This window comes from Capsicum annuum, chromosome 2, assembly GCF_002878395.1.
Source record: "Capsicum annuum cultivar UCD-10X-F1 chromosome 2, UCD10Xv1.1, whole genome shotgun sequence".
Taxonomy (NCBI): domain Eukaryota; kingdom Viridiplantae; phylum Streptophyta; class Magnoliopsida; order Solanales; family Solanaceae; genus Capsicum; species Capsicum annuum.
In genome coordinates, this window is record NC_061112.1 from 152,488,453 (window position 1) to 152,515,842 (window position 27,390).

At 37.6% G+C, this 27,390-nt stretch overlaps 1 protein-coding gene across 3 annotated transcripts; it reads right to left on the minus strand.

Annotated features, from left to right (window-relative positions):
• Window positions 1-901: 901 nt before the first annotated feature.
• LOC107860674 (protein RST1) lies at window positions 902-26,738 on the minus strand. 3 transcript variants are annotated; one of them, XM_016706112.2, is made up of 25 exons: window positions 26,099-26,738; window positions 20,167-20,448; window positions 19,944-20,027; window positions 19,533-19,806; window positions 14,958-15,208; window positions 14,264-14,444; window positions 13,974-14,164; window positions 13,448-13,548; window positions 12,686-12,761; window positions 11,271-11,402; window positions 11,117-11,198; window positions 9,492-9,564; window positions 8,781-8,949; window positions 7,440-7,570; window positions 7,263-7,354; window positions 6,809-6,897; window positions 6,510-6,725; window positions 6,338-6,415; window positions 5,943-6,125; window positions 4,553-5,437; window positions 4,160-4,456; window positions 2,906-3,556; window positions 2,371-2,521; window positions 2,111-2,229; window positions 902-1,649 (listed from the first exon to the last, which is right to left on the minus strand). In XM_016706112.2, exons 1-25 carry the CDS (start codon window positions 26,483-26,485, stop codon window positions 1,230-1,232), a joined length of 5,595 nt encoding a protein of 1,864 aa, XP_016561598.1. In that variant the 5' UTR covers window positions 26,486-26,738; the 3' UTR covers window positions 902-1,229. The 3 variants fall into 3 exon arrangements, with proteins under 3 accessions (XP_016561598.1, XP_016561601.1, XP_047263569.1); XM_016706115.2 differs by lacking the exon at window positions 26,099-26,738 and having other exon boundaries at window positions 19,944-19,987; window positions 20,167-20,290; XM_047407613.1 differs by lacking the exons at window positions 19,533-19,806; window positions 19,944-20,027; window positions 20,167-20,448; window positions 26,099-26,738 and adding exons at window positions 16,894-16,999; window positions 17,112-18,227.
• Between the last annotated feature and the right edge of the window lie 652 nt (window positions 26,739-27,390).

The window sequence follows — 27,390 nt, forward strand, 5'->3', positions numbered from 1 at the left end:
AACAGTTGTTAAAAAAAGTTAATAATAAAATTGTCATACTAGTCACAGTTGAAGTGAAATTTATACTTAGCCGTAGATATCTATCATTGTTGTCTATTGTGTTTGATTATCGCACTATTTGTGTTTGATTATTGTTTTTCTGTGGTTGATTAGTTGTCATATTTTCCTCTTTGGATTTGTTACACTTGAGCCGAGGGTCTTCCGAAAACAGCCTCTCTACCTCCCCGTGGTAGTGGTAAGGTCTGTGTACACTTCGCCCTCTCCAGACCTCACTTGTGGAATTTTATTGGATATGTTGTTTTTGTCAGAGAGCTAGATCGGTCTTGTATTTTGTCCAAGTTCATTTGTGTTGCAAAAAAACGTACTTTATCCTTTTTACAAAACTCTATGGAGGAAAATGTAGAAGCTACGTCAGCTGCAGGAGAAAGTTGATCCTCCTCTCTCCTTGTATTTGCGGTGATTCCTGTTTGTTATATGTTGATACTTGTTTTATTCTGGATCAGTTATATCACAATTCTTCAGACTTAAAGTCATGCATCAAGCTTTCTTTTGTACATCTGATGATAATTAGTAGCTGACATTTACCTGTCTCTTATCATTTTATCTGTGAACTGCAACTTTGTCAAAATTTTCATTTCCCATTTACAAAAGAACAGAAAGGGGAAAGACATGTTTCGCGTATTCTGGTCAAATTTAACCATGACAGAACCTCAATTCATCATATGCTCATTTGACTTGCTAAATTGAATTGAGGGGCTAAATCTGTCGGACCGATCAGATGCTTATTATCCCCGATGAAGCAACTCTATCAGCGATGATCATGAGTAAATTTCAATTCCGAAACCTTTTAAGTCGTTGGAAGTATATTTATTGAAAAGAATTGTTGGAAAATACAGGAAAGGACATACAAATCATTTTCTTTTTTATTTGAAATGATAAAGGAAATAGCATACTGAGAAAAATTGGTCTCTTGTAAGAAAGGTTTCAACTACTTTTCCCACTTCTATCGTTCCAAGCGCACGAAAAGCGCATGAAATTTAACTGCTCAATTCATTACACAGCGAGAAGTTATGCATACACCCATCTTTTATCGATAAATATTGTTCCTATCTAGACAGCAATATAGAAGATAACTACTTCACTTCTATCCTGAAATGTTCGTTAGTGTAAAATAAGGCCTGACGAGATGCATATTGCTTTGTCATAATATTAAATGATTTGTCGAGGGCTCAAAGCAGAGGTAGACTCCTCATGTTACAATTTAACCTTGCGTGCAACTCGTGGACATCCATATCTGCTGGTACCACCGTATTGGCAAGCTGAAGCTGTTTCTCTGGAGGAAGATGATATTTCAAAGACACACAAGCTTGATGCATCACTAGTAGGAGAAAGCTGGCAATATCATTTTCACTCGTGTCAATGGACTCTGTAGCACAACCGCCTTTCAATTGTTTGTTCCACTCATATATCCGCTCTGTCGATGCCCACAAATAAGAAACAACAGAATCTGCTACTACCATCCAGGTGCTATCAGAGAGGAGGGAAGTGAGAGTGACCGGAAGATCGCTCAACACGGTAAATTTGTCTACAATTAACACAGGACTATAGATACAGCAGCTACCACATAGCAAGCCGACAAACTGCAGAGCCTACGGAAAAAAGCAAGGAGGAAGCAATCATGAACTGTCTACATATAACCACCAATAGCTTCTACCACATCATGCACAGGAATGACAGAAACAGCCCAGGCATAGAAACTGGATTCTGAAAGTAATTTGATGGGTACCTAATCCTAGTATCGATAATGTGATGCAAGATTCTGAAACAGGCGAAGGGCTGAAATATAGCCTTAGTCGCCCTCAACAAAGTAGTGTTTACTCCTCCGGACAGTATTTCCAATGTGGGGTCAGAACATGCCCTACAAATGGAACCACCACAAGGAGTTCCCTCGTGGACATGTTGGCTAACAGTGGAGCATATGCTCACCAAAAATCACTAATTGCCAGACAACTGTGCACGTCACTGTGAAATGCACCATGGGCAAATGCCGAAAACAAAAGTGAAGAAAGATGAGCCATATTCCGCATGAATCTGGAGTAAATCATCTTACCGTAGAGGGAAATCTCGTAACGCAACTAATTTCCAGTGCCTCAATGAGCCATTGTCTTTTAGCATTTCCTTCAGCATGTTGTACAGTAATTGAAACTTCAGTTAGAGCATCCCAAATATCTGTGCAGAAAGCTTGAAGAACTTAGAAACTACACCACAGCAGTTATCATAATGCAATTCGCATGTTGATAAATGGAGATCTTAAGACTAGAATTTGCTAACTATTTATACGTATCTTCAATAGTCTAAATAGAGCCTAACCTTGTGATCTGCAGTCCAAAAGACAACCTTTCAGTTTACCGAGCACAGTCAATGGCAGGGAACCACTTCGAACTAGTTTTGCTATTGCTTGAACCTTTCTCACAGTTTCAAACAACAGAGAGTTTGCGACAGTGAAGTTCACCTCTGAAACCTACATGTAGCCGAGGAACATATAGGTAATGAATAAATACAATGATCCGTAACAATTACTAAAGGATAAATAAAGTACGATTTAGTAATTAACCAATGTACACAGATACAAAAAATTAACTAATGTAAAATTTGCCCATCACCCACTTAGTAGTAGAAAGTGAACTAGTCTAAATAGAATGGTGACAAATAATACTTGATCACCAAGAACTCACAAAGAGAAGATATACGAACAGGTCCAACAATTACTACATCCAGTATCTAATTTTCAATGATGCCATTTTCTCTTTTTCTAAACTTCTAAAAACCCCTGGCCAACCCAAAATCTCCTCCAAAAGACTGATAAAATAAAAGGAGAGATGGAATAAAAGAAGTTATTCAACACCTTTAGAAGATCCAGTAGCCATCCTTGTTGAGCCTTCTCAAGGCATCTAATTGCTTCAGACCATTCTTCAAAAAATTTACCCTGACAAGGTCCTTCAATGTGAGCAGAAGGCAGCAAAGTGAAGAGCAACTCCATGCATTTCTCCATACTAGATTCATAGTCTTGAGTGTGATGAGGTGATTCATCCAAACACAATTTAAGTCCCCTCCAGCATGAAATCCTGAATGAGATTTTTTCTAGGGGGTCGCAACTCTCAGAACAAGTAGACCATGATAATAACTCAGCAACATCTTCAAATAATTTCACGATCCGAGAACCTGAGAAAATCTTAACTAGATCGGCCAAATGTGAAAACACAAAGAACTGCAAGCGAGGCTCAAGCATCTTCAACCGAGGGATGTCGCATAGCTCATCAAGGAAGCTAAGGAGAGGATCAAATTGGTTAGCATGTGATAATGAGAAAAGTAAGCATTCCTCTCTGAGACTTCCTCTCTCAAAAGGAATGTCTTGTGACAGCAAACCAGCAACTTGACCCTCATATCTCATGCACCGTCTGATGATTGCTCCCCAATCCAATGGTGGCAGCCTAGAAGCATGTGAAAGACACCGCAGAACACTTGAGACTGTGTTTACATGTGAAACATCACCTGTCTACTCTCAAACATAAAGAAAGAGAAGATCAATAACATACACAATTTCTGTTATTGGCAAGCCCCAAAATTTGCAAAGGAGAATTATCACAAAGTGGCTTGAGAACAGCGCCAAATGCAAAAGAGAACATGAATCCTATTTCCCAAGAAATTTCTATGAAAAATACTCAGAAGTAGCAAACAGTTTGTAAATGGTCTGCCAAACAAGAGATGAAGTCACTTCTCAATAAAAGTTGTCTTTGATATGTCAAACTAATTGTGTGCAACAAATAAACTAGTTTCAGAATGAGACACGTAATGCTTAGGAAGAAAAACAATCATTGCCAACAAAATAAAACAAGTGCTGTTGAAATACCCAAAGACGATTTCATTGTAACGTTTCACAGGTTGATCGGAAGCTCAAAGAAAACAACCAATAAAACACGCCAAATCTGTTGAAGGTCAACAAGTAGAAAGTAAAATGGCACTACTAAAGGGTAAGAAAGTAAATATTAAGTTGTGCAGCTAATATTCTATAATGCAAGAAATGCCTACACAAATCCACAGGACGAATGGCGCTTAAACATAATAACACTATATTATCGAATAAGCAAAAATATTTTACCCCATGATAGTTCAGATGCATTAGCCACAAAGACAATTTCATGACCGTGCTGTCCTCGGGAAAACTTTGTGAGACGGTCTTCGAACCAACAGAAACATTCTCTGCAGTACTTTCATCATTTTGAAGTTCTTTGACCCACAAATACTGTCTAAGAAATGAAATTGCCCATGCTGCATGCTGCTGTAACTGATGAGCATCAGAATTTTGCGAAACAAGGAACATTTCTTGCACTATTGATGTTAAATTGGGCTCGAGAACAGCATTTGTAATTAAAGGACCAGATATATACGAAGCTTCCTGTGAACAGTAGAAAAATCATCAAGTAAAGAGATGACAAGATACATGTGTATTTGGTTTCTAACTTTCTAATATATATATATTGAAGTTTCTCACCTTCTGATCAGAAGAAGCATGTGCTGAGCTCAAAGGGTGGGATTCAATCAGTGTCCCTGCACCTGCTCCTAATGCATTTACAATTCCAAGCATGGCACCAAGATGGATAAGAGGAGGATTGGAGTCCGAGTAACCTTTTCTGAACAAAAGAAGCAATTCTTTAATGTGTTCAATTTTCAAAGAGTGCAACCCTTCATTCAAAACCACACCGACAAGGCCTCCTGCCCCCAAACAAGACGACATCAATAAGCTCTGGTGGAAGGTGTCAAATCTTTTAATAGAGAGTAGCTCAGAGGTTAGCTCCTTATAACAACTCAATAGATGTTCTAGATCTGCATCATCAGTAAGTTCAAATTTCTGACACATGGCCATTACAATAGGTACAGCAAGACACGAGCCCACAGATACTAAAACTTCATGATCTTTCCTCATAGTTGTAACTTCAGTAGGGTGTGGAATCCACGAAATAAGTAACGCTTTAACATTGAGAACGGCATTATACATCCCAGCTCTGTACATAGCACCAATACAATTACCCAACCCCACTACAAACCCTGCAACACCCCACACATCTTCCTCTAAATTCTCACTGGTCGAGCCAAGAAATTCACCAGCAATATTTGAATTCAAATTATCTGATCCCAGTGGAAGAGATACCCATAGAGTTTCAAGAACATCTGCTGAAGAAGGTGCGAATTGAGAGATCAACTGGGATAAGGTCCTGATGATGTTTCTCAACATGTATGCTTCCTCTATCTTGTGTGTCTCTTTGTTTGGGTGAACATTATCATCAGCATCAGCTCTGGCTAGAAGAGCTTGACATGAGAAACCTAACCCAACTCCACAAGCTCCTTTCACAAGTGTATTTTTGCTCACAGATGCAACCTGAAATGACCCCATTCTAAGCACACTTTGAGCAATCTAACTTTCTACAACTTCCATTGCTTCTCAATCAAGTGTTATGTTCATTACGTTTCATTCAATTATCGTAAACATTTGCTAATTGCAAGAAATATAAGCTATTTTCCATTGTCCTGACAAAGAAAATTACCATCAACTACAAAGATACATTTACTTTCAACCAAAAACCTCTTATACTCAAAATAAAACGCATATTCATATTATTCATAGCAAGGAACAACATGAAGTCGGTCCTCAAATACACACGTCACACCAAACAAATATAAGCACTCTAATCTAGTCTTTTCCAGTAACACCTACAAAAGTACACATTCTAGCATTGAATTCCAAAGAAATGCAATCTAGCCTGGGTGGTCTACGCAATAAACTAAAAAACGATTACCATTAAGAGGGTAACAAGATTAATCCAACCGCTTGAGATCACTGAATATGAAAAATGACAAATGGGATTAACAAATGAACTTCATACCTCAAGCAGTGCATTGATATTCTCAAATTTCTGCTTGTGATCAGTGAGGTGTAGGCAACTTGATATCACACCAAGAGAGATTGCTGCTGACCACTGACGATACTCATGTTCATGTTGGAACAACCAATTCAGCAAAAACTTTGAGGCAGTCGCTTTAACAGCATGTGCAGAAGCAGGCAGCACCTAGAAGCAAGAAATAGTCAGAGAGACAGAAGGCCTAAGTACCCAAATACCAAGCAGCCTACAAAATCATATGAACATTAGTCCGCGAGCTGATTTTATGACAAATGGAATGCAAGTCAGTCTTCCTACTCCAGTACAGCACCATATAAGCTGCTGAGAAAGTTCTATCTTTCAAGTAGAATGTTTCCAAAAGCAAGTAGAGAAACCCTTACCGAACAAAGGGCCCCAACAGCTAATGCGATATTCTCAGCAGATCTAGGGAGAGATCTCTCTGCAAGTGCTGTCATACTCTGCATTAGGCAAACATGAAGTTCTGTGATGCTGAAAAATAATCTCAAAAAATCAACTAAAAAATCCATAAACACGTAGAGAGTACAAAAACACCTTAAGAATCTCCATAGCTGCTTTAGGAGTTTTGTCCAAAACAGCAGTCTGCAATTTAGCATCAAGTAACAAGATATGGGCTCTCATCCACCTCTGCATGAAGGGCTTCCATGATTGCAAAGAAAGAATTGCTATCAATATATTTCTTGACAGTTGAAGAGATGTTGCTATATCGACCAGTGACGCTTCATATTTAGCTTGTACATCTTGCAAATCCTGAGCATCAAATAATGCAGTGAAGATTCCTGTGGAACCTAGAAAAGAGATTGCTTGCACTTCCATAATTTAAGTTTTCTTACCTCTGCTGCTACTGGCTTTCTTGAATCTTTCTTTGTGAAGGAAAGGCAAAAAAGAGCTGCACCAGGTAATTCTTTTTCTCTTTCTTTTCCTTGATTGCCACCGATAACAAAGTACATAAATAAGGTGCAGAGAGTGAATAAAAGATGATTTGCATTCTACTCACTTTGATACAATTTATAACACAAACCAAGCCTTCAGGACAAAGGCCTAGACCCTCTCAAATGCTACATGTCAGACTTATTTGCATTAAGTCAAGGAGCAAAATGATCATTTCTATGCGATTAAAATATTGCAAACAAACATAAATATCGCACAAAGAAATATGCTAACCCAAGTGCTTGTGAGGGGAAAAGGGCTCACCAAGAAGCAAAAGCATATTTGATTGTTGGTAACCTAAATGACAAGCTTAGGAGCCAATCAACTGGACAAATAGAGATACCGTATTGCCAGTACCTGAAGCAAAGATGAGGCGTGGAAAGACATCTAAAAGCTTCTCAATTTTGTTAGCAGACACCCTTTTCTGCTTTACTAATCTTCGACGGGTGCTGCAAATAATTAAAAACAGTAATTTAAAATCTTTGGAAAAAAAAATTAATCTAACAAGAAGTAAATAACAACATCATGTCTCACCTGTGCTCGAAAGTTAAAAGTTTGATTTCAAATCCTTCCAGTGCAGTAAGCACTTCAGGGTCAGTCTCGGACACAAGATACTCCACATTTCTATCCTTGAAATCTGGAATACTTCTTTCAATATGTTCTACCTAAGGAAATGCAGATTTTGAGGCAACAGCTATGAGATAAGGATTTTATCAAGTAGAAACTCACCTGAAGTGAACTAAGCAAAATGAGATGCAACTTCCTGTAGCTCATTGAGAATGTAAAAGTTTGTCATATTGATTAAGCCATTATCCGAAGTGGTTTTAAAGATCTTAGCTACTTATTTGTAGCCTTTGGGAGTAGGGATATAAATTATTTTTGAAAAGTATCTAATATAAATTATTATGTAACTTAAAACATGTGTTTGGCTATATATTTGATAAAAGATTTATCCCCAATAATATCTATGACTTATTTGCCCTACTTTATCTGATTTAATATTTAATTATATTACCAATATGTGATAAAAATAATTAGAAAACATTAATTAAAGATATATTATAATTTCTAATTATCAGTTATATTAAGAGGCAAGAGCATTTTAAAATGTATATAAAAGAGATAAATAAATAACAGATATTGAATTACTCTGCTGGTTGTAAGATACATATTGAATTACGCTTCTGAGTATGAAAAGTTTATATTAGAAACAAATGAGAGATAACAAGAGACTAACTTAACATGCAACAATATAAAGGACATTTTCGTCATCACAACTTCCTTAACAACCAACAATATAAAGGACATTTTCGTCATCACGACCTCTTATGTGGCTATTGCTAATACTTTGTTATATTATACCACATTGACTTTGGTATAAAGGAATACAGGCATAATAAAGGAATACAGGCATAACTCCAACATTAACATGGCTATTAGTATGAAAACCAGAAAGGCAACAAAATAGCCAAGAATCAATTTGGAAGTTCCAAGCAGGAATTATTTCCACTAAACAAGTAAGCAAATTGCCCTTCAAGATTTAGATACTTAAATTCTGCGACATGATATCAAAGCTAACCTTCGCTAAATTATTCGCATGCTCATGTCTGCATTCAAATCCAGTTTGAACCCCAAAAAAGTATATTACACATACGCAGGGTGTTGGATACATGTAGCTGCACATTGAGTATACAAGGGCAACCAAAATGGTTTGTGTAGATTTTGGGTTAATTCACCTATTTTTTTACAGATTTTGGATTAGATGCTCAGATTCTTTATCAGGCAAGAGCACATTGAACGCAGCGAACCCATACAAATTTAAGATTTGTCTATTAAAATACTAGAGTATGTAGCAAGGGCAATTACAAGATCTACCTCATAACTGGCTAATGCCACAAGGGCATATGCCCGAGCTTTGGACCATAAAGAGGCTTGCCTAAAGTCCTGAGAGGTTCCAATATTCCACAGTATCTCCAACACATCTACTGATGCTTCAGGGTATGCTTGAGCATCCATTGCACCCCATTTCAAAAAAAGACAGAGGCTGACAATTGAGATATAAGGGAAAACTTTTGAAATGATTGTTCAGATTTGGCAAGAAATGTGAGAGTATATGAGAATGTGCAATGCTCATGGAGTAGAGTAAATGATGAAAAAAAGGGAAGAGAGAAACTAGAAAGAAATGAACAGAACTTTCAAACACATACCTTCAAATTACACACAAGAAACCTCAAATTTGACAGTGACAATAAAAGCAGCATTGAGAAAACCCAAAATGGAAAATACAAGTCTGTTTAGTAAAGAATCGCTAAAGGTAATTTGTATTGGTGTCCCACATTAGAAAAATATTTAGAGGGACAGCAACATTACAGATTGTGTAGTCACGGAGAAAACTTAGAACTACTATAAAAAAAATACTAGAGTAAGATTTTCGTTCCTCATGAGATATAGCAAAGCTTATTATCAGAGTTATCATTCTGAAGTTTGATCAGTGGAACGGTGATCTTCATAACTTGTCACAGTTTTTGACACTGTTGGATAGTCACTTTAACATGGTTTACTAAACGTGTGATAACCTTTAGTTACCTGTGAGCAACCATGGGGCTAGCTGAGTAGTTTAGCACATGCTTTGCAATCACATCCCAAGCAGAATAAAAATCTGAAACAAGTGCATGACATAATTGCAGTCAAAAGGAAAATTTGAAAAGAAAGAGTCTAAAAGCTTGCTATTTTTTTGAGTTGCGAGGACGTAGAGAATCAATGAATACCTCTTGACCACATCTAAGTGTTTTTTCTTTTACTATAAGAAAGCAAAGAAATGACAAAATAGAAGAAGCAGAACGCAAGTTATCCACCAAATCCTAATTAGAAAAAGGAAACTTTAAGCAAAAGCTGCATTTGATCTCTTTCTAGATCTGTCAAGGCCACATCTTTGAAGAGATCTATCATCCAACAACAAAAAATGCTAAAAAGAACCTATCTTTTCCTGCACATAAACCAGATGTATTACCATAATCTTGGAAAAGTTTTTCCTGACCAGAAAAAACAATCTTGGAGAAGTTGTGTTCTTAGCAGCTCTCTAATATTGTTTCATGGGAAGTACATTTTCCAGATGCATTAGAGACAGGACAAAAAAAAGCAATATTTTTTAGTTCCAACAACAACAACATACCCAGTGTATTCCCACCTAGTGGGGTGTGGGGAGGGTAAAATGTATGCAGTCCATACCACTACCGCCGAAGAAGTAGAGAGGCTGTTTCCATAGACCCCCGGCTCAAGATAAAAGAATAGTAAATATAGTTGTAATAAAAAACAAGACAAGGTGAAATAACAAAAAATACAGCACCCACAAAGCAGTATCATAAACTACCAAACCGCAAGTCCCCCCCCCACCTCCTCCCAACCCTCCTATAGCTAGAGACTCCACCCTATGTGCGAAGTTCTACGACTACTAGCAAGGTCATCCACCCGCACTAACCTTCTACCCTAATTAGCACTCTCCATACCTTCCTATCTAGGGTTACGTCCTCAGTAAGCTGTAAGTGCTCCATGTCATGTGTAATCACCTCCCTCCAGTACTTCGGTCTACCTCTGCCCCGCCTGAAACCATTCAAAGCTAATCTCTCACACCTCCGAACTGAGGCATCCATGCCCCTCCTCATCACATGTCCAAACCATCTCAACCGGATGCCCCTCCTCATCACATGTCCAAACCATCTCAACCACACTTCTCGCATCTTGTCCTCCATCGAGACCACTCCCCCCTTCGCCCGAATAGTCTCATTCCTTACCCTATCACCCCTAGTAAGTCCACACATCCACCGCAACATCCTCATTTTCGCTACCTTCAACTTCTGGATGTAAGAGTTCTTGACTGGCCAGCACTCCCCTCCATACATCATGGTCAAACGTACCGCCACTCTATAGAACTTTCCCTTAAGCTTGGGGGCACTTTCTTATCACATAGAACACCCAAAGCAAGCCTCCATTTCATCCACCCCGACCCTATTCGGTGCGTGACATCCTCATCAATCCCTGGATCAAAGACCAAGATACTTAAAACTATCCCTCCTACCGACAACCTGTAAATCTAACTTCACTACCACCTTAGTTCCAGCCGCATCTCAGTGGATCAAGTCAGTTTTGTGTCAAATTACCAACATCTCATAAGAATATGACATTTGAAGATTTAGCACATAGTGCAGGTTTACCAATGGCATCTGCTTCACAGAGGTGGCCAAGGCTTTGAAGACCCAGAGACTGCATTAAAGGATCTTGATTCTCAATGCATGCCTGTTAATTTAAACAATATAATTAAGCAACTTGGAATTACTTGCACTAAAGAAACTAACTGAAAGAGCATACCGCAATAGATAAAATAAGGTCCACTCCACGATCAGGATTTCTTCTGCAGACATCACAGATGGAAACAGCCATGCTAATGCAAATATCTCGATGAGACGCAAACCGAGTAAATCTATTTGCAAGTAGTACTCCCTAGTTTTCACCAGAAAAAGAAAAACAATGAGCATTTGTGCCACATAATAAGGGTAATCAGGCCTACTGGCATGAAAACTTAAAAATACCATCAAGTAATAACATGTCACTTCAGAACTGCCTTACAAATTTATCCACCTATCTTCAGGCTGAATCAAGCTTTTACGATATAGTTCATCATTTATTATGTATCAAATTTTTATTAGATAGTTCATGGTTCATCAATTTTTTATATTCAGATAACCCAAAGTAACTCCTAACTATTTAGTCATCTAAGAAATCTCCGACCGATATAATCATTCCAGTTGTTAATTTTGTGGTGTCATACCATAGTACCTGCTAAACTATCCTTTATAATACTGTACTATACCAGTTCTAGTCATGTTGTCTAAAATTTGATAAATAAAAGCTGTGAACAAACCAATAGATCTCTCCCATTCAAAAAGAAAAGAACAATAGAATCTCCCAGTCTAGTGAAGGGTTAATGCAATGGAGAAAAAAGTTCATCAGTAACCTGGCTTATATCTTTTGTAATTTTCCAATCACTTCTTGCATGTGGATAGCACCAAGTTGGGTGCCTTTCTGCGTGATATGCTTTACTTATTAAAGAAAAGAGAGAAATGATGCAAGCTGACTAGAATAGAGAAACACAGCATATTTTAAAATTGCAGCCTCTGAAAAGATGTTTCTTTTGGTATATACCACATGAAAATATCATACAGTTAACTTGAGCATGCAATTATCAAGTCATTGAAGAAATGCTCGAGGATAATAGCTATATAGACAAAAAAGATCTACAAAATGCCATATACTCCCTCCGTGTCAATTTATGCGGCGAAGTCTGAATATGCAGGAAGTTTAAGAAAGGAAGACTTTGAAACTAGTTGTCCTAAACATGTCATACATTTGTGTGGCTATAAAGACTTGTTATGTGCTTATGGTACCACCTTATGTGCTTAAAATCTTAAGTACACTAAATATAACAGAAAGATTTATGACTTTAAGCACATAATGTGGTACCCCATAGCCACAGGGAAAATCATTCTCTCCTAGCAAGTTATCCATTCGTCAACAGTCTTATCTACTTTGTAATAGTTCGAGGCAAAGAGATTGTCTCAGAGGCCAAGCATGTGATGTGGGAAAGTAAGGAAAAGTTAAGTTCAGAACCTCCCTGCCCCTCAAGTTCAGTTATTGTTGGTTATTGCATATAAAGTTCACTACAAGCAGCAGTAAAAGGTAAGAAAATGCTAGTCATGAGACGATTTTAAGGCTTATAATCTTGCCTGCAAGGTCCCAAAGACACGGTCGTTAAATTCCCAGGTCTTGCAAAGTAGACGGATCGCAGTGGCAAATAGAACGCTATAAGACAAAAAACATACATCATGAGTATTCATAGATAAATCTGTGAACGGCATATCCACCTATATTTTCAGTAGAATGAATGAATATAATAAGAAACCTTAGATCATTAACAAGTGCTAATATACTAAAATTAAAGAGACCATTGACCAGCTCTCATAATAAAAGTTGGCGAATAAACTTTCATCAAGAGAAGGGTGGCATGTATGCATGTTCAGATGCAACCTATCTCTAACATGTTATGATGTATTCAACTTACTTAAGAATAGACTACAACTAAAAAGTAGAAGTGGCAGAATTCAAGATGGTGCAGCATGCTGTTTACCCTACTTATCAACAACCGCGTAGACGAGGAAAAGATAAAATAACTATTGGCCAAATAACTGATCACTTCCCAAACGAATGATTTATACCCTTTAGAGCAAACAATGCACAATACAGTGATAATTGAACATAACGATTAGACAAATCAAAATTCAGATATTCTCAAGCAAAAAGCTAGTTGCCAGTCTACCACATGAACTGTTTGAAATAATGATATGCAATTTTACAACATTTTTCAAGAGAAGACAAATTTATATGCTGAAAGGAAATGATCAAATAATGTAATACATCATCCATACACAATAAGATATATCCACCTGCAAAACAAACAACAGATATCAAAGAGAGTACAGTCAGCATACGGTTTCTTATCATTCTGAAGCATAGGCAACAATATCTGAATAATGAGAGGTATGATTGCTGGATGGGAAGCAAGTGACGGCAGCAGTTCCAGAAGTTTTAGCTGCACATTTTTTTGAAACAGAACAGTGACTATGAGTCCTCCGAAAGCAACCCAAAGAAAAAATGTTCAAAGGATCCATAGAAGCATCCAAGTAATGAGAAGTCATCCACCAGAAAATAGAGTAAATACCGACGATATACTCCCTCCGTTTCAAAAAGAATGATCTAGTTTGACTTGGCACGGAGTTTAAGAAAATAAAGAAGACTTTTGAATCTTGTGGTCCTAAATTAATGTCAAATGTACCAAAATGCCCTTTAATCTTGTGGTCTCAAACATGCCACATGGAAAATTCAAATTTAAGTATTGCCAAAAAGGGCAAGGGGTCATTCTTTTCTAAACGGATTAAAAAGGAAAGTAGGTCATACTTTTTGAAACTGAGTAACAAATATGGCTAATAGATCTTGACGTAACAAACTAAAACTCACCAGAACTCCATGGCAATCAACACCAGTGTTCGTGGAAAAAATATGATTGTAGAATTGAATGACTAGTAACAAAGGGACACCAAGTTTAGGATCCACTTTGCTGCTATTAGCCAAGATATCAACAGAAGAGCTCCCATCTATTTGATGCATGACGAGGACACAGGCAATTGCACTGAGTATCATAGGCATATCTGCAAGAATAAAGGATAGAACAGATATTGTAGAATTTTAACAACAGCAATTTGCAAGTGGAAGCTGAACTCAACAAGACTAGCTCATGAGGACTTAACCGGTCAGAAAGATATTCTGAGACTGAGAGATGGATGAGGACTTTCTTCTTGCAATAGTATGATGCAGGTGGTCGGTAACCAAGGAGCTCCAAGTTTTTGATACATAGTGCTGGTTTCTAATAGAGGTGACGTCACTAGGCACATAATTCAGATAAAAAGAACCAGACAATGGAGATAGGTCCTGAAAAAAGCCACTCGTTACAGGGTTAAGTACGAAACGTACTTTCAATATATGCAAAACTAGCGGAAAAAAAAAATGTAAATAATGCTTCAATTACCCTTTGGCCCTTGACATCATTGAGTCGATGTCATGCCTAAAATAAGAACAACAAACTAGCAAAGATTGATTGACCCATCAAACACTATCATTGCTGTTCAAAGAATGTTATTTGAACAATGGTAGGATTATGGTTCTACTTCTTGCAATTCAAGGGTAAAATTAGATTAATTCTTTTTTTCTTGTTCTTTCCTTTTTTTTGTATGTGTGTGTAATTTTTTACTTTTGGGAGGAGGGAAGGAGCAACTTATGCAGAAGATGTTACATGAAGTCTTGCAGGATGATCTTGTAAAAACTGACAAGAAACACAAATGTTAATGTCCATTTTAACTTACAGAGTGTAGGTGTCTCAACTAGTATCATTTACACACTTTGATAATGACATATAATTTTGAGGTCCGAGACAATGAAATAAACCTGAAGCCATATATGCTGCAAGAGTCTGAAGACTATGTGTTTAGGTGTACTAATAGGCGGAAATTTCATTCTTTTTGGCTGTCCAGTCTTTCGTGCAACAAGTAGCTCGCTCGAAAGCTTTCCCAACATATGAAGCAAATCAGTTGCTGCTTGTTTTACTGATTTAGACGGAGAAGAAAGAAGCCTGATAGCAGGGAAGATGAATAAGAGCTCTTCATTCAAATCATATGCATCTCTAAAGACATCATTCTCTGCAAAAGTAGTTTAACAATTTTATTTAGCTTGTGGAGAAAAATAAGCAACAGTAAAGAGTATAGATATTCTCAAAAGAGAATGTGAGAATTAATAGAGAAGATATTATTGAAAATTGTGTCTCTAAATTATATTACATTGAGACCCTATTTATAGACACTACATTCCAATCCTATTCCTAATAGGACACTACATTACAATCCCTTTCCAAGTAGAATTCTATATGTTATTCCTATTCATATTCTAACACTCCCCCTCAAGCTGGTGCATACAAGTCATATGTACCCAGCTTGTTACAAATGTAATTAATGCGAGGACTCGTGAGGGACTTGGTGAAGATATCTGTAAGTTGATCACTTGACTTCACAAATTTTGTAACAATATCTCCCCAGAGTATCTTTTCTCTTACAAAGTGACAATCAATCTCTATGTGCTTGGTCCTCTCATGGAACACTGGATTAGATGCAATATGAAGGGCTGTCTGATTTTCACATACAAGTTTCATCTTACAAGTTTCTCCAAATTTTAATTCTCTCACCAATTGCTTGATCCAAACCAGCTCGCAAGTTGCTGCAGCCATAGCTCGATATTCTGCTTCGGCACTAGATCGAGCAACCACACTTTGTTTCTTACTCTTTCAGGACACCAAATTACCTCCTACTAAAACACAATATCCAGATGTAGAATGTCTATCAGAGGGTGATCCTGCCCAATCAGCATCTGTATATCTAATGATATGCTCATGGCCTCGATCCTCGAAGAGTAGTTCTTTACCTGGAGATGACTTTATATATCGTAAAATCCGAACAACTGCATCCCACTGACTATCACAGGGAGAAGTCATAAACTGACTTACAACACTCACAGGAAAAGAGATGTCAGGTCTAGTCACTGTGAGATAATTCAACTTTCCAACCAACCGTCTATACCTTCCAGGATCACTAAGTGGCTTCCCTGTCCTGGCAGAAGTTTAGCATTTGGATCCATAGGAGTGTCAATAGGTCGACATCCCATCATTCCTGTTTCCTCAAGAATGTCTAAAACATACTTGCATTGAGAAATAACAATACCTGAGCTGGACTGAGCAACCTCAATACCTAGAAAGTATTTTAATCTGCCAAGGTCTTAGTCTGGAAATGCTGAAAGCGATATTGCTTCAAGTTAGTGATACTATCTTGATCATTGTCGATGATAACAATATCGTCAACATAAACCACCAAATAAATACACAGATTTGGTTCAGAATGGCGATAAAACACTGAATGATCAGCTCCACTACGAATCATGCCAAACTCCTGAATAACTGTGCTAAACTTTCCAAACCAGGATCGAGGAGATTGTTTCAAACCATAGAGTGACTTGCGCAATCAACATACAAAGCTACTAGACTCCCCCTGAGCAACAAAACCAGGTGGTTGCTCCATATAAACATCTTCCTCAAGATCACCATGTAGAAAAGCATTCTTAATGTCCAACTGATAAAGAGGTCAATGACGAACGGCAGCCATAGAGAGAAAAAGACGGACTGATGCTATTTTAGCCACGGGAGAGAAAGTGTCACTATAATCAAGCCCAAATATCTGTGTATATCCTTTGGCAACAAGGCGAGCCTTCAGCCGATCAACCTGACCATTTGGACCAACTTTGACTGTATAAACCCAACAACAACCAACAGTAGATTTACCTGCAGGAAGGGAAACAAGCTCCCAAGTACCACTCGTATGTAAAGCAAACATCTCATCAATCATAGCTTGTTTCCATCCTGAATGGAAAAGTGCTTCACCTGTAGACTTAGGAATGGAAATAGAGGACAAAGATGATACAAAAGTATAATAGGGTGATGACAAACGATGATAACTCAAGAAAGTATAATGTGGTTAGCATTATGAGTGGATCTTATACCTTTTTTAAGTGCAATTGATTGACTAGGAAGAGGTAGGTCCGCAGTAGGGGAAGCGTCAGGAGCAGGACATGAATCATTTGGGACTAATACTGGACGTAGACGGCGGTGATAAGTCAAAAGTGATGGCACTGTAGCTGGAGATGGAGAAGTAACTGTAGATTCCTCAAAGATCGGTGTGGGTAAGACTGGAGGTATGGGTAAAACCTCAGAGATATCAAGATAATCAAAAGATGTATAGTAAGGTTGAGATTCAAAGAATGTGACATCAGCGGACATAAGGTAGCGACCCAGATCAGGTAAATAGCATCGATACCCTTTTTGAACTCTAGAGTAACCAAGGAAGACACATTTGAGAGCACGAGGAGCTAATTTATCTTTTCCTGGGGCTAAGTTATGAACAAAACATGTGCTCCCAAAAACACGAGGGGGATAAGAGTAAAGATGTGACTGAGGAAATAGTATGGAATGGGGAACCTTATTCTGGATTGAAGATGATGGCATTCTGTTAATGAGATAGCAAGATGCGAGGACCGCATCGCCCCAAAAACGCAGTGGAACATGGGATTCAATGAGAAGAGTGCGAGCAGTCTCAATAAGATGCCTATTTTTTCTCTCTGCTATACCGTTCTGCTGAGGGGTATATGATTCCTTGATGAGTCATACACTCCTGAAACTGGGAGGATAAGTATTATAAGGCATTATCACTAAGAAAAGCACGAATAGAAACACCAAATTGATTTTGTATTTCAGCACAAAAAATTTTGAATATAGAGAATAACTCGGAACGATCTTTCATTAAGTAAACCCAAGTACATCTTGAAAAATCATTGATAAAAATAACAAAGTAACGAAATCCTAAGGGTGAACTGACTCTACTAGGACCCCAAATATCGGAATGAACTAATGAGAAAATAGACTCTGAGCGACTCTCAATACTACGTGAAAATGTAGCACGGGTGTGTTTTCCAAGTTGACATGACTCACAATCTAATGTGGATAGACTAAACAAACTAGGCACCATCTTTTGTAGCTTGGATAGAGTAGGATGTCCCAAACGTTTGTGAATATGGTTGGGAGGATCTATAGCGGAGCATGCTGTGAAGGAATTTGAAGAGGTAAGATGGTAAAGACCTTGTGATTCATGTCCTATGCCAATTGTCTATCCCGTTTTGCGGTCCTGCATTAGAAAAGAATCATTAAAAAAAGTTATACTACAATCAAGGGCACATGTCAAACAACTATCAGATGCAAGATTAAAAGGACAACCAGGGACATAAAGAACAGAGTCTAGAGTGACAGAAGATAGGGGTTTGGCTTGTCCAACTCCTTTTGGCTCTGTTCAAATTCCATTGGCTAAAGTAATAGCTAGAAGAGATTGTGAATAAATAATATCAGACAAAAGTGATTTATCCCCAGAAATATGATCAGAAGCACCTGAGTCCACAACCCGTGATCCAAAGGTAGGAGATTGTGCGGTTGAGGCTTTTGGTAGAAATATATGCTTACTTGCTCGATACTGAAGATACTCAGTATATTCCTTGCCAGATAAATACACTCGTTGATTAAACTGAGCAATATGAGCATTTTTAGTTGGTCGACCATGTAAAGAATAACATATTCCACGAGTATGTCCAAGTCTATTACAATAACTACACTTAGGTCGAGAATAACATACGTCACAAGTTGGTCCAAGCCTTTTACAATAACTACACTTAGTACGCGATCTTCCAAATCGACCTTCCCCTCGTCGATTCTTCATGGACTGTGACGTTTGATTTTCGGATCTTCTCATTAAGGGCTCAGATTTAATCATAGGACTTGAACTTCCAATTTCAATATTTTTGGAGCCAAAAAATATCATGCCCAAAAGATATGTTGGGAGTTTGACTTGAAAATACCAAGAAACGGTTCTGGAAATCTAAAAAATTTGAACTTGCAGTTTTTTTTTTTTTCTTAAAAGTTTCTCACCAACTCTCTGATACCATGTGAGAATTAATAGAGAAAATATTATTGAAAATTGTGTCTCTAAATTATTAGATTGAGACCCTATTTATAGACACTACATTCCAATCCTATTCATAATAGAACACTACATTACAATCCCTTTTCAAATAGAATTCTATATGCTATTCCTATTCATATTCTAACAGAGAATGTGTCGATAAACTCACTATTTTATTTTTTGAAATACTTTTAAAATCTTCATAGATTTACTTGATAGTGCAGACTGAGGTGATACTTCAAGGCAAATAGGATAAAAAAGTAGCACCTTTGTACTCAAATGCGTACAAATGGAGGCAACTGTGCACTGGTCTGTCCCTTTAGTACCAAGTACATTTTTTTTTGACATCGGATCAATATATATATAATGCATTAGATTATCAACCTTTTTCCAGAAAATCAACAAACTAGCAACATACCATTCTCATTTTTCCACTTCAACAGAAGTAGAATAAGTTTCACCTCCAAGAATTGTTCGTGTTCAAGTTCAGACTGCACAAGTACCATAAATAAGGACAGTGTAATTGTTGATAATTCAGGCGTATAGCTCAAACCAAGATCTTTTTGCACAATCAATATGTGCCTTGATACTTCTAAAATGTTCTCAATTGAACTCGTGTGCTTTGGATTTGTACATAAGGAGAACATAGCATCCAATAGCTCCACACCACATAACTGAACTTCATGAAGCAGCTGCTAGCATTGATGACTTGCAATTAGTAGTCTAGATCATAATATAATCTTAAAATGTAACAAAAAGTAACTTCAACCACAAAAATGCAATAAAATTAAAATATCGGGAAAGAAAAAGTAAAGGCCAGTTTGATTACCGATCCCATCTCCACTAATCGTTTCAGGACCACCACGTATGCATCTACAATGCATTCAAGGCAATGCGAAATATTAGTAAAATCCTGCACATTAACCACAGAGCTTAAGCACTTAAATATTGATCACAAAACATCTATCAGAAAGAAGGAATCACACGGACAAACAGACACCACTGAAAGAATTAAAAGGAAAAAACACATTTTGCATATATAGTACACTTACTTCAGCATTATCGCATGGAAAGAACTTCAAACGCCCAATGAGGAGTTTAATAATAGGAATGGCCTCCCGAGGAATCGAACAACAAAGTCCAGCTAATGACGACATCAAACTTCTTATAAATGAAGAAACTGAAACAGATGACGACATCCTAACAATTGAATAATTCAAGAAAGGTACCAAGAATTCACAAACTTCCACCATTCCCAAATGCTTGCTCTGCATTATAAAAATAAGCACTTGTTGCACTAGCTCTGTTTGAATCTCCACACGACAAGAAAGAACCTGTCCATCCGTTAACCATATCACATCAGCGCCATTGACAAGATAAATCAATCGAGATTTTGAAAGGAATAAATTCATCCGACACTAATTGTTCATCAACTACCAGAACAAACACACGATTGTCCACGACTATCTGCAAATATGTTTGTTTCTTCCTGAACCCAATCACCACATTACCAAACTAATATCTATCCCTTTTCACAATCCAAGTGCTTATGTTGTGTACAATGTTAATTCCCTAGCTGATCAAATCAAAAATAAAATTTCAAACAAGCACAAAGAAAATTCATTTTATAGCTTTGCGTTTATTCAAACTTAGCCCTGTCATTAAAACAACAACAACAACATTCCCAATGAAGTCCCACAAGTGGGGTCTAGGGAGGGTAGAGTGTACACAAACCTTACCTCTACCTCTCTACCTCCACAAGGTAGAGGAGCTGTTTCTGGAAGACCCTCAGCTTGAGTACAGCAAATCAAAGTAGGTATCAAAGGGAAGTAGGTATCAAAGGGGGAGACAACAAAACATAGCAACTAGTCAAAGAAAACAGTAGCAGCAACAACATAGTGCGATAACCAAAACACAATAAACATATATGATGCTAGGAATCAAAAGCAATACACTACAAGAAGAGGGCTATTACCAAGACAGACAACACTTCCACTACCTACTAATCTTCTACTCTAATCCGCGGCCTCCACACCCTAAGCAATACACTACAAAAAGAGGTCTATTACTAAGACAGGCAACACTTCCACTACCTACTAATCTTCTACCCTAATTTGAGGCCTCCACACCCTCCTATCTAATGTCATGTCCTCGATAAGATGAAGTTACACCATGTCAGTAAAATGTGACATGGAAATAGTAGCACTGCACTGATTGATTTAGCAATATATAACTTCAATTTATCACAATTATAACAAGTACGCTCAATGGAACAATGGCCACTATTGCCTATGAAGGAGATTACGCCGAAGTCGACTGGTATAGGTCCTTCGGTGGCATCGAAGGGACCAAAAGAGAAGACAGTAGAAGTGCAAGCGCAGGGCAAGACAGAATGGGAAACAAAAAAGACGCGGAATGCTCAAAGAAAGCTGGATCTAGAACTGGAACAACCAAAGAAATGGGCCAATTTCTTTGACTCTAACCAACTGTCTGCAAAAGGGATGAGCCTAACTATGTAGTACCTGTTATGAAGAATGGGGAGAAGATAATTGAACTCAGCAAGGAGGAAATTGAGAAGGCTACGGAGGAGTGGACGCAAACCCTGATATTGTATGTGGTAGGAGAATCTCCCACAATTGCAGCGATTGAAAGGTATATTGCTCTACATGTTAACACAATGAGTAAGCCTAAAGTCTTCTATCACACGACGAATACTTCCTGTTGCGGTTTGCAAACATGGATGATAGGAATGAACTATTGTATTCGGGGCCGCATATGCTTTAGAATAAGCCGATTATAGTCAAGGTGTGGTCAGCAGATTTTGACTTCAACAAGGAGGTACTACAGACAGTCCCTATTTGGGTGAAATACCCAAATCTCCCGCTTAATTGTTGGAGTGTGGACTCTCTTAGTCGAATTAGAAGTGGATTGGGGTTGCCGTTATATGCAGATGAGTGCACCACCAAGGTTGATCGGATATCGTTTGCTAGAGTTTTGGATGAAATGGATGTTGCGCGAGAATTACCTAAGATGATTAAAGTAGAAGACCCAAATGGGCGAGTATTTGAACAAAAAGTGCAGTATGAATGGGAGCCTCAATATTGTTCTAAATGTATGCAAATGTGTCACAAATGCCATATCAAGGAAGGACCAAAACACCACCCAGCTCCTAAACTGATCCCCAAATGGTGCGCCAAACAACAGATAGTTGAGGGAAAACGCACAACCCATACAACTAAGGAGGATATTGGTGAAAGTTCAGGAACAGCAGCAGAGCAGCAGAGCCATGGATCCCAGTGAAATCCAAATCAGCAGCTAAAGGACATATAGAGGTTCATGAAAGGAATCATGTCACGAAAGTTACTAATGGATTTGAATCTTTGACAATTAGAGATGCATAATGTATCCCAAATGCTGATGCCCAGGGGAAAAAGAGGGGAGGAAAAGGAGGCAATGCCCATATACCTACGTCAGGAAACTATGAAACTAGTCACCTGGAATGTTAGAGGTATAAATAAACTTTACAAACAAAAGGAACTTAAGTTGTTTGTGAAGGAGAATAAAGTAGGAATTATTGCAATTATTGAGCACAAAATAAAGGATTCTATAGCTTGTTCTACAATTCAAAAGATAGTTAAAGGGTGAAAATATGAAGCAAATAATGAGCATTCAAATAAAGGAAGGTTTTGGTTGTTATGGGATCCTCAACAAGTGGATTGTGTGGTCTTAAGAAAGTCAGAGCAACTTATACAGGCTAGTGTGCAGATTAAGAATAGAAATATTTCCTTTAACTTTGTGGCTGTCTATGGATTACATAGTATACCTGCTAGGCTGAGCTTATGGGCAGATTTGAGAGACATTGTTGCAGGCATCAAAGAGCCTTTATTGTGTATGGGAGACTACAATGCTATTCTGTCTAGCGAGGATAGAATTCAAGGCAATCCAGTACAAGATTTGGAAGTTAGAGATTTTAATGAGTTCTTAGTAGATGCAGGAATGACAGAGATGAAAACTACAGGGAGTGCATATACATGGTCTAATGGAACCACTTGTAGTAAAATTGATAGGGCTGTGGTGTATGTTGAATGGTTACTGAAATATTCTCAGTGGGAGATAGTTGTCATGGTACCTTGAACATCTGATCACAACCCTGTTAAGTATGGAGCTTGACAACAGGATAAGCAATAGACCAAGGCTTATCAATTTTTTAATGCTATTGCTGTCCATCCAGAGTTCATAAATAAAGTGCAAGCAGCTTGGAAAAGTAGCAGTAGGAACGGTATGCAGAATGTCTGGTACAATTTGAAGCAGGTGAAAACTAACTTGCAGGAAATTAACACTGCCAACTTCAAGGGTGTTACTGGAAGGGTAAAAGAACTTAGAATTCAACTTCACCAACTGCAGGATGAAATGAGGGAGCCAGTAAGGGTAGACCCTAAAAGAGAAAAGGAGAGGGACCTTAAAATAAAGCTTGAAAAATGGAGCTTGATTGACGAGAGTGCAATGCAACAAAAATCTAGGGTACAATGGCTCAAGTCAGGAGATGTTAACACTACCTATTTCTCTGCTCAAATGAACAATAGAGTAGCTCAAAATAGTATTACCAGTCTTCTGAATTCAACAGGTGACAGAGTGTATACTTAGAAAGAATTGGAGGATGAAGTGTTGGAGTTTTATACGGGACTACTTGGACAATCTGCTACCACTTTGCCTAGTGTTAATACTAAAATCATGCAAAATGGACCTGTCCTCAATAGAATACAACAATTGCAGCTATCAGCAGTTGTAACATAAGAGGAAATCAAGCAAGCACTTAAGAATATCATAGACTTAAAGGCATCTGGCCAGGATGGATTCAATGCTCTATTCTTCAAGAGAGCATGGTCTGTAGTAGGGAAGGATATTACAAAAGCAGTCCTATCAGGTATTTAGGGGTTCCCCTAAGTACTAAAAGAATGTCCATAGTCCAGTGTAAACCACTCCTGGATAAAATGCTTGGAAAGGTCACAAGCTGAACCACAAGGTTCCCCTCATATACTGGACGAGCACAATTAGTGAAGAGTGTTCTGTTTGCAATTCAAATCTTCTGGTCTCCAATATTTGCATTACCTAAGAAGATTATCTAGGCCATTGAAGCTATTTGTAGAAAGTTCTTACGGACCAAAACTGTTGAATCATCTAAGAAGGCTCTAATAGCTAGGGAAAAGTTGTGATAACCTAAATCTAATGGTGGGTTGAACTTCAATGATGTGTATACTTGGAACAACGCAGCACTGGGAAAATTTTTATGGAATCTATGTAAGAAAAAAGACAAGTTATGGTTTATTTGGGTACATAAATACTATGGGAAGGATGGCATTTGGGGAATACAAACTACACAAGCTTCATGGATTGTGTAAAGAATGGATCTTGGGCCAAACTCAAACCTCAAAAGCTAGCTCATGAGGGGAGGATTGCCTAGGTCCGTATAAGGAGACCAATTACTCATCCCTTTTTCGATGTGGGATACTTAACACTCCCCGCACGCCCAGGCCTTGCTAACTGGAGCATGGACAGTATAATATGGGGGTTCAACATCAGTGAACAAAGATTTGGAATGGGTCTTGCTCTAATACCATGTAAAGAATGGATCTTGGGCCTAACTCAGCCTCAAAAGCTAGCTCATGAGGGGAGGATTGTCCAAGTCCATATAAGGAGACCAATTACTCATTCCTTTTTCGATGTGGGAGAGTTTTGAAGTCGTATAAGCACATTCAATCAGTTGGTTATAATGAGCATGATCTGACATGTTTGGAGAAGTATTCTATCAAAGAAATGTATGCAAAAATGGGAGGGGTGGAAGCTGATCTGGTTAAACTATGTTGCATCTAAATGGCTATTCATTCCCTACAATGCAGTGAATCGAAGATTTGCGACAAGTCAAGGCTACCAAAATGGGGTGTTGTGGAATCTGAGGAATGCTTGCTATGTCAGGAAGCTATACAAGACATTGATCACTTATTTTTTTCCTGCAATTTCTCTAAGGCAGTGTGGAGTAGTTTGTTACAATGGCAAGGTATCCAGCGTCAAGTTGACGCTATGAACTGGAACGAGGAAGTAGAATGGGCAATGAAGTGGATGAAGGGAAAGTGTTATAGAGCTCAAATTTATCGTATGACTATGGCTGGAGCTGTTTATTGCTTATGGATGGAACGAAATAACCGCATATTTCAGCAAAAACAAAGACAAAGGAGGCCTTGGTTCGATCGACAAATTATACAGGATATACATGCACGAGGATCCCAACAACCTAAGTTAGCGGACAGAATGCAAAACTTGAATATGTACCCTTTAATTTGAAAAGACATTGTAGTTAAGGGGAGTAGAATTATGGTGCCGAAGCAAAACTTGGGGCTCATTTGTCCAAGATTGCTTTTTGCTATGTATGGTTACTTTGGTAAATAAAATTTTACTTACCAAAAAAAAAAAAACAAGTACACTCAAACTTGAAACTGTGAAGGTGCACATTCTGATAACTTCGCATAAAGTTTAGTCAAACTTGTCCATGTCAGCAAAAGTGATATAGAAATAGTAGCACTGCACTGATTAATACAGTGATTTAGAAGTTTGATTTATCAGGATTCTAATTACAAGTACACTCAAACTTAAAACTATAAGAAGGCTATTACTAAGACGACACTCCATTACCTACTAATCTGCGACCTGCTATCTTCCTCTTACCTAAGGCCATGTCCTTGGTAAGCTGAAGTTGCACCATGTCAGCAAACGTGACATGGAAATAGTAGCATCTCATTGATTAATAGAGATATAAAATTTCAATTTATCACAATTCTAATAACAAGTACACTCAACTTAAAACTGCAAAGGCCTCCACACTCTCCTGTCAGTAAAAATGACATGGGCAATATAGAATTTCGATTCATCACAATTCTAATAACAAGTTACACTCACATTCCGATAACTCAGCATAACGTTGCAATTTACCTTAACGAATGGATGAGTCTCTGAAGCTATAAACCGCAATTCATTCTTCTGAAAACCAAACCGAACAAGAAAACCAATGCCTTTGACAAACAGACTGACAAAACGAGAATCGGATTCTTCGAGGGCAGACTGGAGCTCCATTAACCCACGAGAAAGGTCCAATTTGGAGTCTCTCACGAGGCGGCATAGTTCTCTAACCGATTGATCAAGTACAGAAGCGGAAGTGGAATGAAGACACTGAGTAATAGCGTCCGTTCCAGGGGCGGAATCAGGGTTTAAATACGGCGGAGCTGATCGAAGCTTCTCGAAGATCGAAATTACTGCAAATTTCTGTAAGGATGGTTGAGGGATTCGAATTTTCTCTAATAGTTGAGAGTAAGAGTCCATTTTTGTTTGGGGGAAATAAAGGAGTTGGATTATATATTATAAGAAAAAAGTGATTGATTTAGCATTGTAATTGCAGAGGAAGATGGAGAGAGTTGAGATACAAGTGTGGAGGGCAAGTAGAGCAGCAGGGGACAAATGAACCGATGTATGATTTATGAAATTTTTTATGAAAAAAAAAAAATGTTCCGAGTTTATGGAGAAGTGCTTTCCTGATAAAGATTACTATTACTCCTTTGCAGAAGAGTGAAGAAGCTCACACGAGTTTATCAACATGTGTGCGGATATTTTTGTCATTTTATTAGTATTGTAATTGTAAAGATGTCATACGACTTTGCTTTGTTTTGAACAAAAAGATCAGAGCATATTTTAATTACTGCTTGGCTCACCGTCAACTTTTACTTGTCATGTGAGTCCCAGTTTGATTTTTCTTTTCTTTTTTTCTTTTGGCTTCTCTTGCCTACAATATTCACTATAATACATTTTTTCTTGAAATTACACATTGAGATTATTCTTATTTATTTTTAATTAAATATTATAAGTTATTATATATTAAAAATTAATAATATTTAATTAAAAAAAATTGATATTTATGATATGTTTACTTCGATTTCTTTAATTATAATTTTATTATATCACTACTGATTAATTATATATAAGTCATTATCTACGTATTAGAAAAAATTAATAATATTTAATAAAAAAATAGACATTTATGATATGTCTGCTTCAATTATTTCAACCATAATTTTACTATATCGCTATAAATCAATTATTATAAGTCATCTAAAAATTAAGAAATTAATAATATTTTATGAAAAATACAAAATAGACAAAAAAATGATAAATTAATGTTTTAAATTCATTTGACATTTTACATAAGGCTCACTTAGTTTTTTTCACAAGTA

Bases quoted from the DNA above. Each gene is read 5' to 3' on its own strand.
- LOC107860674 (XM_016706112.2), bottom strand. From the start codon at position 26,485: ATGGACTCTTACTCTCAACTATTAGAGAAAATTCGAATCCCTCAACCA. The intron at 6,126-6,337 runs GTAAGGGTTTCT...TCTTGCTTCTAG, and splicing joins CTGTTGGGGCCCTTTGTTCG to GTGCTGCCTGCTTCTGCACA. The intron at 2,522-2,905 runs GTGTTGAATAAC...GGCTACATGTAG, and splicing joins GGCTACTGGATCTTCTAAAG to GTTTCAGAGGTGAACTTCAC.